The sequence below is a fragment of the Malania oleifera genome, chromosome 5 (assembly GCF_029873635.1).
Source record: "Malania oleifera isolate guangnan ecotype guangnan chromosome 5, ASM2987363v1, whole genome shotgun sequence".
NCBI classification, from domain to species: Eukaryota; Viridiplantae; Streptophyta; class Magnoliopsida; order Santalales; family Ximeniaceae; genus Malania; species Malania oleifera.
This window is the reverse complement of record NC_080421.1, coordinates 112,203,781-112,222,724: the sequence shown is the minus strand read 5'-3', so window position 1 is coordinate 112,222,724 and position 18,944 is coordinate 112,203,781. Positions and strand designations below refer to the sequence as shown.

Here is an 18,944-nt window from a genome sequence, read left to right as displayed (position 1 = left end):
GATTAGTTATTCCAATTTGTATAGCCGTATGGTGGTTTTTTGTTATGTTTCAATGAATTTGTAGTAATTGCTTTCTTTGTTTTGATATTTTTTATCATTTTTTTTAATATTTATTACTTGTGATATCTAGTTCCATCATCCCCCCTCTCTCCTCTTCTCAAACAAATGAACAAGCTTAAACAATGAATTTCAAGTGTCTTCACCATCGATGCATAAAAAACTGAAAAAGAAATTAGAAAATATTCCAAATCAATGATCAAAAATATTTTACTCATCATTAATATTTAAATTTTCTTAATTTTTAATTATATTAAAATATATTTTATTTTTAATAATATTTAATATAAAGATAAGTGCGATAAAATAAATGAACAGGTGAACTAGTGTAAATAATAGAATTAAACTGTTAGTGTCTTTTACCCTTATTATAATTATAGGAGGTAAAGAAAAAATTTGAAAACAAACAATCAAATAGATTTTTTATTTTAATTTCAGGTTAGAAAAATGAAAACAAACAACCAAAAACAACTAAATAGTTTTTCAGTTTTTGTTTTCAGTTCCAATGAAAGAACCAAATAGATTTACGGTTTTTAGTTTTTATTTTTTGTTTCTGATTTTTAATTTGTATTTCTAATTTTTAATTTTTAATTTTTTTACAAAGATACATTTTTTCAAAAACATCAAAACCCTCAATAAACGATATAATTACAAACATACCCATCCCCAAAGTCTCAAAACCCTAGCCTCTCATATTGCATCTTCCCTTGCTCCAACGCGGACGGCAGCACAGAAGACTGCTCCTAAGGTATTGATTCTCACTTTTTTTTTTCTCTCTCTCTCTCTCTTCACCCCGCCAATTTTCTTAAATCACAGAGCAGAGGCTTGAGCTTTCTGGTCGCCGGTGAAGAAGCAGCAGGTGATGCGCCATTATATCTTCTGTTTTTGTAATTGTGTGTGTTTGTTTCTTATTTTTTTCCGTTTTTTGTTGCATAGTTGGTAACTGCAAGATATATTTCGTCCTCTCTTACTCGATATCTGTGATCTGCCTCTCCTCTAGTGCTTAAGCGCAGCTCACTTCACGTATTAACCTTTTAAGATCTCTCTTCGTCGACATTAACAAGTTTCATATTATCTATTTGCATTCTGTTTAATTCCCCTGGATTTGGCTAATGATATGTGCAATTTTGGGTTTGATGAGAAATTTTGATTCGAAACAGTGTGTGTTAATGAAATGCATATTGTCGATAAGAAATTTTGTAGTTCTGTTTTATTCATCTGTACTTTTGTCATGGAAGTTGTGATGAGAAATGTTTTGAGCACAATTTCTTTGTGTACACAGCTCTAAATGCATTCGGTACAATCTTTCCGAGATCATGGATGAGTAGTGGTGTTTTAATATTTTAGTTTTGAGACCCGCAGTAAAAAATGCAATGACTATTCTCAGCATGTCAGTGTCAACCAACGATGGATCATAGCAAACTAGAAAACAAGGTGCCAAGATATTTTAAATATGGAAATGGGCTTGGAGTAATATGCATATATTTGCCATGTTGGTAATTTGCATTGCCAAATACTGTCTATTATTGAATCTTTCATGTCGCATGAAGAGAATATCTTTAAAATCTAAAACTGTTGAGAGACTTTATTATAATTTGTCAAATAAACATGAATTAAGTGTCTAAAATCTGCGGAGCATGTGCCTGGCTACCTTTGGCGTAGTCTATAGATATGGATATATACTTTGCAAAAATCCTGAACTGTTATCTCCTTTACTTTTATAAGGTGAAGCCCAATTTTTTGGAAGAAAAGGTTTGGCAGCAAACTGTGACACTGTTAGCCTGCCTTACCCCCTCCCCCCTCTCCAAAAAAAAAAAAAAAGGGTTATGATTTTAATTTATTATTTGCATGGAAAATTGCTCATTATCATTTTGGGATGGATAGTAAAACTAGACTTAAGAGTCCATTTTAGCCAATTCACACCATTAACAATAGCCAGCTCGCCCCTCCTCGCAGGTGCCCTGTTTGGTCTGCGCGTTTCAAATGTCCAAACCTTCTAACAACCGCCCCTCCTTTAGTCTTGTCTTTTGTATCGGTGCAATACCTAATTTATTGTGAATATGTTCATTCCTTAATTTATCATCTAATGTTATACCACTCATCTACCTTAGGATTCACATTTTGGCAACTTAACTTTTTGATTATCTTAATTTATCACCCAAAACACCCCTCTGTTTTACCCAACCCGCTTTAATTTTATGTATTACGTCCTCTTCAATTTCTCGTTCCACTTGGATAATTTTGATGGATATTTCATCTTTAATTTATTTTGTGCATCAGATCAGTTATTCGGAATTTGATGATTTTGTATTTTGTTTGTAGAATATAATTTTGACTTTTGCTTTTTTTAAAATATACATTTTTTCATTTGGCTTTGATTCTTAGCTGATCAGAAGTTTTGTATAAACTTTTGAAGAAGTGAAGCCATGGCTGTGCCTTTGTTGTCGAAGAAGATTGTCAAGAAGAGGGTCAAGAAGTTCAAGAGGCCCCAGAGTGATCGCAAGGTTTCTGTCAAGGTATAATAAGATAATGCTACTGATTATTTCTTTTCTTTAGTTTCTCATACTTAATGCTGCATGTTTTGCTTGTGAAAACATTTATATATGTTCAGATGTGTGTTTGCTTTTACCGTCTCTGTTTGAAAGCATAGTTTATTATTTCCTTTTTCTCTTCACTATATTTTTTTTTTTTTTGGTTGTTGCTTACAATTATAATGTCTTAATTGATCCATTAGGGAAGTGATGGCTCATTTCTCCCTATTGCTGAACCGTGCCTTGTTTCAGTTGAAACAATTTATTCTTCTTTTTTTTTCTCTGGCTTTTTTGGGTTGTTCACAATTACAATGGCTTCATTGATCCATTAGGGAAGTGATGGCCATTTCTCCCTGCACTTTGCTTGCCCCTCTGGATCCTAATCATTAATGTATGCTCATTTTTCTTCGAGAAATTATTACTTGGATATGCCGGAACATGGGATGATGTTTATCCATCAATTCTGCATTTAAATGAAGAAAATTAACATGCATCATCTTCTCATCTCTCTAGCATATCGTTATAATTAGTATCCTTCAGTTGAGTAAGTTTTTATCTCTACTTCATCATTTCTTCAATTTAATCATCTTACACTTAGTAGTATGGTTTCGGATCAACGATGAAGATCATCAATTTTCTCTGATTCAAAAGTGATTACTATACAAATATCACCATCTTTTGGCTGAGATTGCAGATATGGATACGATTTTATTTTCAATTTTTAAAATTTATAAACCAGTTTACCTTTGGCATCTGACATCCATTTTGTTTCTATTGCTGGGTGTTTTGTTTTAAGGCCGTAAATTAAAAGTGTTAGCAGGTCTTGCGACACATCGAGCTTGTTTTTTCATAGGCTTCTTGGTACTTGGACCCTGCTTATATTACCAAGCATATATTGTATTTTATTTTTAAATATCTTCATTGGTGTCTGACCTTGTGTGCTTGCTTCAAATATTCAGACTTTACACAACTTAAATATAGTGGGAAATGGGAATTTCAATGCTGTCTTGCAAAAGCCAGTTTCATTTATCACTGCTGTTTGACCAAGCCAGGTACATTTATCATGGCTGTTCTCAGAAATCTTGTGCTGGACTACTGAACTAGATATGTCTAAGAGAGTCGTGAAAGGTGGAGCTTAAGTAAAGTTTCCTGAGCCTAGTAAATTTTGTATTGATGTATAGGTGCACCTCTTCATATATCAAACTTTCAACTCACCATTGATGACTTGGTGCCACCTTGTTTGAAACTTTGAATCATAGCAACATGGCTGTAGAGTCCGATTTCAGTTTTAGGATCATAAATGTAGTATCCAATTTTTGCAGTACATGCCTTTATATGCATCTAATCTTTGACAATTTATGCACCCTTCATTGGAACTATGTTGATGTATCCTGACTGTTAATGATTTTCGCAGACAAACTGGCGTAGGCCCAAGGGTATTGATTCACGGGTGAGGAGAAAGTTCAAGGGATGCACCTTGATGCCAAACATTGGCTATGGTTCAGACAAGAAGACCCGTCATTATCTTCCTAATGGTTTCAAGAAATTCGTCGTGCACAATGTCAAAGAGCTTGAACTGCTGATGATGCACAACAGGTAATGGGAAAACAACACTTGTCCGCACTGGTTCAAATTTCATTATAGTAGCCTTCAAATCTCATGCTTTTATATTTCCTTTTGATTTTGTATTCAGGACTTACTGTGCTGAGATAGCGCATGATGTCTCCACGAGGAAGAGAAAGGAGATTGTGGAGCGAGCCGCGCAGCTTGATGTTGTAGTTACAAACAAACTCGCTAGGTTGCGCAGCCAGGAGGATGAATGAGCTTGTTAGAATTACAAACCTTATTTCGTATATCTAGCATTGTTCATTTTGGCTTTGGAAAAATTTTCCCAAGGTTGTCTTCCAACCAGGGATATTTGATTCTTGGCAGGGGATGTTACTTTCTAATGCTGCTAATGGTTTTTTTTATTATATTATTATTCCGGATTTTGTATGTAGGGGAATTATGTTTTGATGCCTTTGAGTAAAAATTCTGAGGTTATGTTTGGTTTGTGAGAATAAGATGAAATGAGATGTAATGTATTAAAATTATATAGGGATATAATAATTTAGGGGAAAAAAAAATCAAGCAATAGTTTTTATTTCATGAAATATAAAATAATATAGGAATATATATATATATATATATATATTCAGAGTGAAATTTAAAAATTGTAATGAATTGTTTAACTTTATTAATAAAAGCTATTCTTGTGAAAGTCTTTTTTATTTTATTTATTTTATTCTTAAAAATGGACTTGTGAGTTTTTTATCTCCTTGTTTATGAAAATGAGGTGTTTTCCACGCCTGGGCAATTGAGGTGGTTGAAAATGAAAGCAGGCAATTGAGAAGGAAATGAAATGAAGCTTATGAGCTGGTGGATTTGATCGATATGCCCAATTCGGCACTAGTTCATTTAATTAACTATAATGTATTGAGATAAAATATGTATATATTTCTGTTTTTAATGTGTGTGCCTCTTCTGTTCCTCTATTCTAAAAAAAAATATTTATAACATTTTTTAATGACTCTGCATGCAGACCCTCCTCTTCTTTCTTTTCTTAAAAGCTAGATTGACCAAAAAAAATGTTACTTGTATTCTAAATCCATACTAAGAGTTACATGTTTTAAATAACTTTCTTATTTGAAAAATTTTGCAAGTAGTGAAAAAATAAATAGTGCATTAAAATACATATATATATGTTAAAAATTATATAGCATTCTCTCAACAATATTAATGCATAGTACAAATTTTATGAATTATTATTAAACTTTGGTAGTTTTAAAAGTTGGATATTGTATGTACAATTGTTATTTCTATGCGAGTATAGAATATTATATTATTTTGACACATGACAATTTTTTATGTCATACTTGTACCCATTTATCACTTTATTATGAGAATTTTGAGTGCATTCTGCAAAATTAAGAGTTAAAGTATGTTTAAGAGTATAGATAAAAAAGGATCTTTGATTCAGATTTAAAAAGAATTTGAGTAAACTTTAATATAATTTTATATTATATTTTATTCAAATTCAAATTAAAAGCTTTTTCAAACGTAGGAGTAATGAATCTTCACCAAAGTCAAATCTAAGAAGTAAAATTAAAACAACCCATTAATTAAAAAAAATTAATAACACAGAGTTCAAATTAATAATATGTTGCAAACTGTAGTGATATGACAAGCTAAAAATAATTATTGAAATTTAGTTTCTATTTACAAAAATTAATATCATTAAGGAGATTTTTTCTTTGGTGTCATCTTTCAAAAATATTTGATTTATCTTTTATAATTATCAATGATTATTTCAAAATATTCATTTAAATATTTATAATTATCCCAAACTATCCTTTATAATTATGTCAAATTTATCTTTATAACTATTTATAATTATTTTGAAATATCTTATAACTATGCTTTAAAATTTTAATTATTTATTATTTATAATATTTTTTTAAAAAATTTAAAATGAAAAGCACGTGCCAGGCTTGTGAAACCTGACGGGAAAGTTATAGACTGCAGCGTTAAAAGAGTCGTGCCAAACCAATCGAGCGTTGCTGGTTTTTTCAGCTTCTTCCTTCGCTTGTCGAGTTGGGGCAGGAAGACATCTGGTGCTCTGATGGGCGGGGAATAGTTAGTGATTCAAATACGAAAGAGTAGTTATTTTCTTATGAACGAAGAAATATAAAAAATGGAAGATGGGTGTTCGTCTGTTAGTGTTGGGGAATTCATTAGGAAGGAAGTCAGGGATTGGGACGACGAAGCCACGGCGACTGCCCGTTTCAAGGCGTTTAGCGGGCAAAGATCAGACTGGGAGAGTAGATTTCTCTTCTGGAGAGATTTGATCATTAAGGTCGCTCGCCATCTCCGCATTTTCATCATTTCTCCTTCCCAGGTTCTTCATTTTCACTCCTTCACACCCTTCCCCTCGTCCTTTCTCAATTTCCATTTCTTTTCTTTTTCCTATGTCAAATATTCAGTTGTGATTTTCTCTTTTTTTCCCAAAGCATGTATTCCCTCATCCTTTTGGGAGATCAATGGTTCCATCGAATTTGCCCACTTCGAGTTTGGAATGGGTTTTGTAGCTTGGTGAATTTATCAGCGACCATTCAGTTGCATGCTTTCACATTTTATTGATCTTAATTTGAATGAATCCTATTAATAGAAAATATGTTCCCGCTGACTGGAAATCTTATCCTTGTGTTTCCTCATTGAATAGTGTGAGGCTAATGTTACCTTTAATATGAAAAAATATCATGACATTTGCATTGTGCAGCTTTAGTAATGGCATCCGAATTGTATATACGGAATGCAAGTTGTTGCTGATAAAATCTGGACCTGGATTTTTGTTGAATGAATCATGACCTTGACCACCGGGAAACAAAAAATGCTTAAGAGAACTTGGGGTGTATTCCGGGCAGATCAATCTGATGCCTAAGTTAGAAAAATGGAAAGGTATTGAAAAGTAACAATATAAGATTGAATATTTTTGAGATACCTTACCTTTTTCCAGTGTGTCCCTTTTATAATAGTCTGGACCTTCCTCTCATTAATTCTCCCATAAAGGTGGAGTTATTAAGGAGTAATGGGTTTTATTGAATTTATGAGCCTTTATTAGGATTTAAGGGGTTACAAATGCATTATTTCCCCTTTAATTGTCTTTAAGCCAATCCTTAGTTCCCATTCTTAGCTACTTGGCTAAGCCACTCGAACCTCTTCTGCGGATTGTCCGAGCTGATTGTGGCTCAACCGATTGAGCCGTCCACAACTACTTGGCCAAGTTGCCTTAACCTCTTCTGATCCGGTTTTGATTTGTTCAAGCCGTCTTTGACTCTTTAGGCCAAGCTATTTTGGCCCCCTGCCAAGCTGATCGTGGCCCTTTTGAGTCGTTTCGATTTTTAGACCAGTTTGCTTATACCTCCACCAAGCGGTGTCGGCAGCTTCTAACTGGCGTCGGCTTTGCCAAGCCGCTCTATGGTCCAATCACTCATGTAGTCTCTAAAGGTCCAGGAAGGTTTGAACAGCCTCTGAAGGTCTAGGAATGTTGCCATAAGAAGATAGCCTTTAGATACTCTAATGATGGTTGGTGAGAGAGTCTATAAGTTGTACTCTATCACTAGAGAGAGATGAACACTGATGGCCAAGGATGGCTCCATAGGGAGGGAGACACGAAAGTCTGGAGAATTTTAGGAATTCAAAAGGGCTTTCTGGTAGGTTGAATAGAAATAGGGTTCAGTTGATGTTGATAAGATTGGGCTTTGGTTCAATTTCAGGGTGATCAATGTGGAATCCCAATGATTGAGCAAGAGAACACAAAAAAAGGAAGATTGTCAGAGAATAGTCAACTTCGAATAAGTCAAATGGGGTTTGGCTTTATAATAAGAGTTGAAAGAAGGATGGATGGTGAGGAAGATTGACTTCAATAAGATAACAATAGGCTAGGGTTCACCTTTAGGAACAAGAGCAATGCTTTTACAAATTTATTGGTGTCAAACAGAACTACACACGAGGAGGGGAGAAAGCATCGAGGAGATCTTCGCCATGCTTGAACATCATGTTTCCCTCCTTCGGGAGAAACTTGTGTAGCAGTTCAATACAACCGCTTATGTGAAGCTTGATTTCTAAACCTTGAGGAGGGGTGGAGGTGGGGGTGAAGGTGCCTGTGTTAAATTCATTTGTAACAAACTAGGAGCATATGTTATATATGCTCCAATTTCAATGGGAGTGTTAATGGTTATTTTGTTCAATTAGCATTCTTAGTATGTGCTAGTTTTACAATGGTAAATGTGAGCTAGTATGGGTATTATGGTCATTGGGAAGGGTGGGCAAGAAAAATTGAAAGAACTGAACCAACAGAACCCTAAATTTAGCATGTTAATAATTTAAATGAAAGGTTTTTTATTGCACTAAGATTACAACAACAAAACCAAGCCTTAAGTCCCATTGGGTGGGGTCGGCTATATGAATCCTTTTTTGCCAATTTATACGATCATGGACCATTTATTTTGACAAATTTAGGGCTATAAAATTCTTATTCATTATCTCATTCCAAGTTATTAGGTCTACCCCTACCCCTTCTACTACCCCCCACAGTAACTATCTTGCTCTTCCTCACTTGCGCACTATGTGGCCTACGTTGCAAGTGCCCAAACCATTTGAGTCATCCCTCTCTTAACTTATCTTCTATAGAAGTTACATCTAACTTATCACGAATATGTTCATTCCTTAATTTATCTTTCAGTGTTATTCCACTCATCCATCTAAGCATTCTCATCTCGACATCTTTTACATTTTGGATATTCTGTTTTTTCGTCGCCCAACATTCTGATCCATATAACATAGCTGGTCTTATAGTCGTCCTATAAAACTTCCTTTTTAATTTTAAGAGTATTCTACAATCACAATGCACACTTGAAGCACTTCTCCATTTTACCCAACCTGCTTTACTCTATGCATTACATTATCTTCAATTTCTCTTTCAGCTTGCATAATAGATCAAAGGTATTGAAATCTACAAGTACTATTTATTTCTTCATCATCAAGTTTAACTTTGTCTCCAATATTTCCCCGACCATTACTGAAATTACATTTCATGTTTTCTATCTTATTTATACTTATCCTAAAGCCTCTAGATTCCAAAACTTTTCTCCATAATTCTAGCTAAGCCTTTACTTCGCCCCTAGTTTCATCAATCAATACAGTATCATTTGCAAAAAACATACACCATGATGCCTCATTTTGAATGTTTTTAGTCAGTTGGTCCATCACTAAAGCAAAAAGATAAGGGCTCAAAGCAGACCCTTGACTTACACCTATGGTGATTGGAAATTCTCTAGTTTCTCCAGCTATAGTCCTTACACTAGTCATTACTCCGTCGTACATATCCTTAATGACATCAGTATACCTACTACATACACCTTTTTTTTTATTCTTTTTCTAAAACCCACCATAGAACTTCTTTAGGTACCCTATCATATACTTTCTCTAAGTCAATAAATACCCTATGCAAGTCCCTCTTCTTTTCCCTAAACTTTTCCATTAATCTTCTTAAAAGATATATAACTTCTGTGGTAGATCTCTCAGGCATATAACAAAATTGATTTTTTGAGACCTTCGTTTCTAGCCTTAATCTTTGTTCAACTACCTTTTCCCACAGTTTCATCGTATGACTCATAAGTTTAATTCCACGATAGTTATTACAATTTTGAATATCTCTTTTATTTTTGTATATAGGTACCGAAGTGCTTTTCCTCCATTCATCTGACATTTTCTTAATTTTATAATTGTGTTAAATAAATTAGTTAACCATATAATTCCGTTATCACCTAAGCATTTCCAAACTTCAATTGAGATGTTATCCGATCCTATATCTTTTCCATTTTTCATTTTTTTAGTGCAAACGTAACTTCATTAACTCTAATTTTGTGAATAAATCTCATATTTTTAGTCTTTTCCTCATTTGTCAATTCTAAGTTTAAGCCTTCTATTTGGTTTTCATTAAATAACTTACTAAAGTAACTTTGTCATCTATCTTTTGTCTTCGTCCTTAACCAAGACAATATCATCCTTATGTTTTATACATTTTACATTTCCTAAGCCCTTACTCTGCCATTCTCTAGCTTTAGCAAGTTTATATATACCTCTTTCTCATTTTTTTGTATCTAATCTATTATACAAACTATTAAATGATCTGTGTTTAGCTTCACTAACGACTTTTTTTGCATCTTTTCTCGCCTCTTTATTCTTTTCAAATTTATCCATGTTTCTACATTTTTGCCACATTTTATACCAAATTCTTTTTGTTTTTTTGGCCTTTTGGACATCTTTATCCCTCTACAAACTTTCTTTGTTATTCATGAATCTTCCCCTTGATTCACCTAAATCCTCTTTTGCTTTCTCTTTAATAGAGCTAGCTAATCTATTTCATAGAGTATTTGTATCTATCCATCCTCTATAGTCCAATTCCCATCTTTGATCATTTTATCTTTAAATTTTATTATATTTTTCTCGCGTTAGGTTCCACCACTTAGTTCTCTTACACTAGTGTATTTTATCATTTTTCTTTCATTTTTTAATACATATATCTAACACTATGACTCTATGTTGTGTGGTTAGGTTTTCACCCGGAATAACTTTACAATCCTTGCATAATAAATGATCTATCCTCCTAGTTAAAAAAAAATCTTTTTGACTTCTATTTTGTCCACTTTTAAAGGTTATTAAGTGTTTCTCTCTTCTTAAAGTAAGTATTCATTATAATAAAATCATATGACATAGCGAAGTCTAAGATCATTTTCCCAGGCTCATTTTTTTCTCCATATCCATATCCTCTATGTATCCTCTCATAACCTTTATTATCCCTTCCAACATGTGTCCATTCAAATCTCCTCCTATGAATATTTCCTCAGTCCCTGGTATGCCTTATATAATACTATTCATATCTTCCCAAAATTGTCTCCTAAGATTTTATGCTAAGCCTACTTAAGGAGCATAAACTCTAATGATATTTATTATCTCTTGGCCTAATATCATCTTGATTTTTATAATTCTATCCCCTACTCTGTTTACATCAACAACACTATCTTTAAGTTTTTGTCTACAAAAATTCCTACTCCATTCTTATCTTTTTCTTTTCCAGTGTACCAAAGTTTAAACCCCGATTTATCAATTTCTCTAGCTTTCCCCCCACCCACTTAGTTTCTTGAAGGCAAATTATATTAATTTTTCTTCTAATCATTGTGTCCACAATTTCCATATTTTTACCCATAAGTGTCCCTATTTTCCAAGTTGCTAATCTAATCCTAGTTTCCTGAACTAACTTTTTTACTTACCCACGTCCAAAATGATGTAGGAATCCTCGCATATTTGACACCGTACCCAAGCGCCAACACGACACGTCGCTTCAGGGCAATAACCTAGCCCACCCTCGCCCACTTTTTTCTACACCCAGATGTTATAAGGGCAATGCGTCGCTCGTAGGGACGCCCCAACAAATATTCGGTAAGTATTCATATCATAGTGATATGAAAATTTTATGCTGGCTGTCAGCTACCTAACGCAATCCTCCTCCTTTATCCGGGCTTGGGACCAGCTGTGCGTGAAAAAATTATGATATTAAGTGCATCATAGGCGGACTTTGTAATGCACGAAGATTGATACTTAAATATTAATGATGAATATTTTAAATTTACACATTGATTATTATGAAAGAAAAAATATTATTTTTAATGACTTTAAAATTCTAAATTACACTTAATAGTTTGGTTCGGTTAGCCATTGGATATTGGTCTGAAAATCAGTTAATCGAATTTCGGTTAACCGTGTTAAATAGTTCTATTCAGTTCACATTTTCTAACAAACCAAAACTTCGGTTCAATTAATCGAACCATACCCCTAGTCATTGGTATGTATTTCTTGACATTTATTATAAATAGAGGGAGAAAACTGTCACCCTGATCAAGTCTTTCAATTCACCAGACACCAAATACTTCAACGGTTTCAATGATGAATTTCTTTATGAAACTTATCATGAATGACGATTATTTTCTATTAAAAACAAGGTCAAGCACATGATATTCATGTATGAATTTTTTGTTTACAAATTGTTTTATAAGAATGCTTGCAAATGCAAGTTTATGAAATGCATGTTTAGGAATGAACTTGGTTTCGGAATTTTCTTATGAACTATAAAGTGTTTTGTTTTTTACAACTCTCAAATAGCTACAAACAAATTAATGGGCTAGTGGCATAATCGACACATGGAAGTAGTTCTAACGGCCCTGCTAATGGGTATAAAGCTGGTATATGAATCATGAAATTGTTGTTATGACCTATCTCACAGTATAAAGTGACTGTAGCATGGCTTTTATCTATGCGTAAGAATTGAGCATGATTAAGAAATAAAAAGGAAGAATGCTTGAATTTTTGATTTATAACTTCATTTATGAGACTTACACTTTTTGATTTATAAATTTGTTTGCATTACTTACCAAGGGTTAGAAGTAATGTTTATGGATGTGATTTCAATATATGATGTAGGAAAATGTGCTTGATCCTGTAGCACATGTGAGGTTATACTTGCTAAGCAGTTGCAACTAACCCTTCTTCTCCTCCCCACACATGTTTAAGGTAATGAAAGGAATGCGTGCAATTGGCAAGCTTGTGGAAATATGTCTCAAAGGATGAAGATGCTTGTAATTAGATTGGAAGTTCTTGTTTAATTTTAGTTACCCTGGGGATTCTTGTTAGATTGATTTGAGATGGTATAAATTTATGCTGATTTTGAGGACTTGTATTTGAAGTCTTTGAAGTTTAGTATCTTATTGGATTTCTTTGAGGATTCATTAACAATATATGGTATTTTTATTGTGTTAAAGCTTGATAAACATTGTTGACCCACAGCCTAACAACTTTAGCTTTTAGGTGAAGTGGTAAATCTAACATGGTATTAGAGCTAAGTTGTTAGGAGGTCCTAGGTTCTAGTCTTTGCCTGCATTTCTTGTGTGATGTTTTAAAATTATTATATCCCCTATAATATGTGTTGTTTATCGTGTGCTCATCTCTCCACATGCTATAACCAACAATTTAAGCTTCTAGGTAGAGTAATATTCTAACATATTGAATTATCATTTATTGGAGATTGTTATTGATGAAGATGTAGAGAATTGTTATCGTGCTGCGATGATGTGTTTGCATTATTTAGAGGCTGTTTTCTAGATGATGCGGTTTGTCATGCATGGTTGTTAAAATCATGATCCAAATCATAGGATTGACAATCCTACTTTACTAAAGTGATCTTGATCCTACATAGAATCACAAATTGCTAGGATCGTAGTAGGATCAAGGTAGGATCATAAGATTCTATGACCTACATTCATATTTTTAAAATCTTTATAAAAATAGTTTTCATTTAGGCTTGGTTATTGTCTTGTATAACATATACATGAAATGAAAAACTAGAATGTGGTTTGGTTTATTTTACATTAACAAAATTATGACTCAAAAATTTATCTTTTCGTTCATTGGTTTGTTAAGTAGTGCCAATTTTAAACATTAAGCAAGAAGAAAATAAATAATATGTTGATGCATTTGACAGTAATAATGATAATTGTTAAATTCCCACTTTACCTAAAAGCTTAAGCTTTTAGGTTGTGGGCCATCAATGTATATCAAGCTTTAACATTGCTCTGCATGTGCAGCTTGATAGCACATGGAGAGATAACACATAATAAATAACACTCATTAAGGGATTACAATAATTTTTTAAACTCCACCCAATAAAATGCGAGCAACAATGTGTATCAAGCTTTAACAATAACAATAGTGATGATTTTATTGGTGGCCTTGATTAAGTCATTGATGATAGTTTACTGACACTAATGAAACAAATGTGGCTTCAATGATGACATTTAAGCTAGAATCTAGCTTGATAGTTTAGCCTTTCTTTGCTAAGGCTTTTTTCTTTTCTCTTTTCTCTTTTTAAAAAATGGATGTTCATATTGTGTGATTGTTTACTGACTGATTTGTGTTAAATATTATTTCTTGTTATTTGGAAATAATTATTTCTTATTCATTATAAACTGGTTTGATTAAGTTAGAATTGCAAAAATTTGAATGCTTCATATTTTTTCTTCTTTGGTAATTTGAGGGCCCTACCACAAATACTTGTAATTTTTTTCGAGTCTTCAACACTTTTTAGCCAATTTTGTTGGTTTATATCACAGAAATTTACGAAAAAAGAAAAAACAACATAGAAATGTATTTTTCATATTTATTTATGTGTTTAGTAATCTTATAATCCTAGATCCGATCTTGCAAACCATCCTAGTGATCCTATCTAGGATCCTAATTTTAATAACCTTGGTGTTATGTTCTTGATTTGGTGTGGTGACAACATCTCCTTTGGCGGTGCACACCTGTTAATGGTCCAACCTCAAGTCTAACTAGGTAAAGTACTTGGAACCGCCAAGTTGATCAAACAATTTAGCAAAAAAAGGAATAGTCTTTGTTCTTTACTCTATCCTATTTAATGTCCTGTACTTGATGCAAACTCAAAGCATCATGTTGTTTTTGAAATATTGTAGATGTGCCTTGCATCAAGCTCCTTTATAGATGTGGAACCCTAGAGGTGCCAGGTAGGGGGATGGGTGGTGGTTTTTTTTTTGTTTTGTTTTGGTTTTTTTTTTTTGGGCCCCGCCCTGGGGTTGGGGAGGGGGGAGAGCAGTTGCAAATTTTGCGTTTTTTAGTGCTACTATGATGTCTCGATTTTTCATACCATTTTTTTTAAAACCATCAATAATAATTAAATCATACACATCAAACATCACATCAGCCACATTAACAACTCCGATACCCCTCACATGATCCGACCACCCGCATTGGCTATCGGGTAAACAGGCAATTTATTTATATTAACCTAACAACGGAAGGCATAATGTATAAACCATCCAGAATACAATATCCAGAGTATCAACATACATATACACACATTTCTATCATACCCAAAAACAATACAACCCTAGGGAAATTACACCTCCTTAGTCCAAAACTCACCCTATATATCAGGATATCCACTCCACATTATCTCGGAGCTCTATCCCCTGGTCTGTCTCTGTTCCTTGAAAAGTTTAGATAATTTGGATGAGACACATCTCAGTAAGATGAAATAAATAATTTATAGTGTGTGGCGATATAAGTTTAATTATAACACATTTTACTTTCCAAATCATCAATTCATCTGAGAAAAATACACTGATATATATGCTCATAATTATATAGATATAAAACACAAACTTTTATAAGCTTTTAATTCCATTTCCAATCTCATTCGCATGCAACCCATGTTTATCAGTGAAGTTCCCAAGAATAGGGAAGTTTACTTGCCCATACAAGTAGCTTTCCTCTGCCCTAATACGTTATGCAGTCAGATATAGCTGCATCTGATACCTATCAGGACACTCATCTTACTCAATAAGCCCTCAGATGGAGAGTTTTACTTCACTTAATTATTTAGATTATTAACTCTCACACATTCATTTCTCAATTTACTCATTCTTTATTTCTCATTTTCTATGATTCCTTTCATTTCTCACTTACTATCCAACACATGAGTTTCCTTGGTTTCAGTACCAACATTGCGTCTGTAACTCATGGCTACCCTGAGGATCTCTTTTCCACACCATGCTTCCTCCCATGGTCAGGGTTGTGCGGCTTGAAAGCTGGATCTAGCCGCGGTTGGCCTACCCGGTCAGATCAAAATGAAAATTCATCCATGCGTCTGTAGTACGACTGACCGGCCTATAGCCCTGAGCCAGACTTAGGGGGCACAACAACTCTACTAAACGGCTCAGTCGACTTCCCACACAACACTCTTCACGAGACCATGTGGTTTCACTAACACCCCTAGCAACGGTACCGTGCTTAATATCACCACCTATCATTAGGGTTTCCATAAACGTCCGTCGGGGTTATAATTACCACATACCCGCAATTATTATGCGGTATTGACATTTCATCAATTACATTTCAATGATCCCATTAAAGCTTTCGCACTTTGCAACGTTCACATTTCACCAATATTTACAATCAATATACTCATTTCAATATTTACATTTCAATATTCATATTTCAATTTTCACATTTCAACATTCATATTGCAGAATTTACATTGCAATATTCCCATTTTTAATATTCATTTCATTCTCATGCTATCATATATATCATTTCACACATTTAAGCATTTCTCAAAAAACTCTTCAATATACGTATACACATATATTATTTTCATTGTTTCTTAATAAAACAATTCTCATTTAATTATTTTCTCAGAAATTACCCATCATTATATTTCACATTTTTCAGTATATGCCATATGCTGCACAATTTCCGTCTAATATTCATAATATACTAATTTTACAGGAAAAAAATATCATAGCTTCATTTTTCACATATTCATTCAATCAATAATATCAAAATACTGCTATAATTTATTCCCTTTACCTGGTTTCCTCAACTACGCCTGCAGGGATCCCGAAATTATACCCGCGGCGCTCACCCGAACCCTGAATTCAATAACCCTAGTTCAATCCCAAAATGCCCAATATTTTAACATTTCCAAATCTACAATAATTAAATAAAAATTAATCTCTAAATAATCCGCTTATCCTAATTTTGGGGCTATGCCTATGACAACCATACGAGAAATCCGCTCCACTAGACTTGTAGAGAATCATCCCTAGATTCTTGTGGTGGTGTCCGATCGTCAATTCGGCATAAGATTTAAGAAAAATTGATGTAAAAGTGAGAATTTACCTTACCCTAGGAGGGATATGCTTACGTTTCTCCTACGACAAATCCGTTCCTATAGAAATGTCGGTGACGGAGAATGGAGTCTAGTGGTATTTTCTGATTTTCGACCGGCTCTCGTTAAGCCGATGAAATCAAAGAAAAGAGAGATGGGCGAGAGAGAGCGTGAGAGGCCAGAGAAGGGGGGGGGGGGCATTTACTTCTCCTTTGCAAATTAAAATTGAGATGCTTCTTGAAGTTTTAAGCTATAGGAAGCTTTACTTTTATATATATATATATATATATATATATATGATATTATTTAATTTTTTTAAATTTAAATTTAAATTTAAATTTTTTAATTATAATTATTATTTATTTATTTATTGAAATCACTCCACTAATCTTGTATAACCATTTTTGGGGTTATTACAGCTACCTTCAAACTCAACCTTGTGATCCACCTCATTCCTAGGTGGTAAGTGCTCAGGTAGTTCTGTTGGCAATTGGCATCAAGTCTTGGAATTCCTCCAAGACACCTTGCACTACTTGAGATACCACCACTACGCTAGGCTTTGATCCCTTATCCATTTTTTAAGTGGCTAGAAATGTTACTTCCTTGCATTATAGCCCCTTGGACAGTTGCATGTTGGTAGGTCTTGGTGGCTCCTTTTTTCCTCTCTATCGGCATGACACATTGGTTGCTACCCTTCACAATGCACATGGTGTTAGCATCGGGATTGGGTACCAATAGAGCCTCAACCATGTCTAAGAATTCCATGCCAAGCAACAAAGAGTAATCATGATGTTGTAAAGTTAGAGATGGAGGAGAGAAGAAGAGAAGGAGAGAACATAAGAGGAGAAGAGAAAAAGAGAGGAAAGAACTGAGCAATAGTTTCTTGGAGTCTACGTACAGTTCCAGGTCTGCCCTTTTATGTATTATTGTTGAAACTTGATATACATTGTTGGCTCACAACCTAATTGTAACATTCTCAAAATTTCTCCATTTTTTTTTATTTTATATATTAACAAATTACTCTAATATTTGAATATAATGGGCACCCCTATGCAGCGGAAGACATAAATCACATAACCACATATACATGTATATACAATACCAGAATTCAGTATTTTCAACCATAGCTACATAATACATCTCTCTCTCCAGTGTCAACTACCCAAAAATACAAAACCCTACACAAAACTTACCCTATGACTAAGGTGACCAAGTGATCTCTATCCGCGAGCCTGATCTGCTCGCCTAGCTGGCTCACCTGAAAAATGTTAAAGTAATGGGGTGAGACGACACTTAGTAAGTGGAAATATGCTTCTACTAGTGTGTGGCGACCGAGTCATAAAATTATAATAATAGAATTTAAAACTACATGATCTGGAAATTCTGTAAAATACATGTATAATAACTTAAAACATTTGTATCATCTGAACTTTCTATCATTCATAGTGTTACATCATACTATATACAATAAAAGTTGTAAAACTGTATACATATACATAACTGTGTTCTTTCCCTGGGACTCTGTATGTCATGATTTGACCCCTCATGACAGGATTGTGCGGCCCTTAGGCGGGACTTAATTTGATCGGCCCTCCAGATAAGTCAATATACTCTACACTACCTCAGTCCGGCCAAACTGCATCCACTCCTAGGCTCGGGACTGGCTGCTACCTCGTCAAACCGGCCCCCTCAACCCAGGGAACTGGGGAGCTACATACTTTCCGAGCACGGTTGATGGTACCCACACACTATCTGAGATATGTGGTTGCATTCTATCTGTATTAGCAACGGTACCGTGCTCTGTAAACTGTATCTGTCTGTAATATTTCCACAGGGATCTGATACTATATAAGTACATTTATATATATATCTTCGTTGTTTTCATCATGTTTCCAAAATAACCATAACGCTATAATTTTGTACTGTAAATACTGTAATATCTGAGTAACTGTAGCATCTTGATGCTATAACTGTATAATTTGTCTTTATAAACTGTGTGTTATGGCATTTAGGAA

General features: G+C 34.0%; 2 protein-coding genes across 10 annotated transcripts in view; both read left to right on the top strand.

Moving 5' to 3' along the window:
- Positions 1-691: 691 nt before the first annotated feature.
- LOC131156187 (large ribosomal subunit protein eL32z-like) lies at positions 692-4,648 on the top strand. Of its 8 annotated transcripts, none has more exons than XM_058109663.1 (5): positions 692-805; positions 874-916; positions 2,474-2,573; positions 4,003-4,184; positions 4,282-4,648. In XM_058109663.1, exons 3-5 carry the CDS (start codon positions 2,484-2,486, stop codon positions 4,409-4,411), a joined length of 402 nt encoding a protein of 133 aa, XP_057965646.1. In that variant the 5' UTR covers positions 692-805; positions 874-916; positions 2,474-2,483; the 3' UTR covers positions 4,412-4,648. The 8 variants fall into 8 exon arrangements, with proteins under 8 accessions (XP_057965646.1, XP_057965647.1, XP_057965650.1 ...); XM_058109664.1 differs by having other exon boundaries at positions 707-805; positions 2,443-2,573; XM_058109670.1 differs by having other exon boundaries at positions 715-805; positions 2,451-2,573.
- A 1,519-nt stretch (positions 4,649-6,167) lies between these two features.
- LOC131156186 (uncharacterized) overlaps positions 6,168-18,944 on the top strand; it is a 40,562-nt gene continuing 27,785 nt past the window's right edge. Inside the window, exon 1 of one of the 2 annotated variants that reach the window (XM_058109661.1) lies at positions 6,168-6,525. In XM_058109661.1, the coding sequence (XP_057965644.1) occupies positions 6,322-6,525 (204 nt within the window). In that variant the 5' untranslated portion in view covers positions 6,168-6,321. The remainder of the gene's footprint in view (positions 6,526-18,944) is intronic. The other variant, XM_058109662.1, reaches the window with a different exon arrangement.

Bases quoted from the DNA above. Each gene is read 5' to 3' on its own strand.
- LOC131156187 (XM_058109663.1), top strand. From the start codon at position 2,484: ATGGCTGTGCCTTTGTTGTCGAAGAAGATTGTCAAGAAGAGGGTCAAG. The intron at 2,574-4,002 runs GTATAATAAGAT...TGATTTTCGCAG, and splicing joins ATCGCAAGGTTTCTGTCAAG to ACAAACTGGCGTAGGCCCAA. The intron at 4,185-4,281 runs GTAATGGGAAAA...TTTTGTATTCAG, and splicing joins CTGCTGATGATGCACAACAG to GACTTACTGTGCTGAGATAG.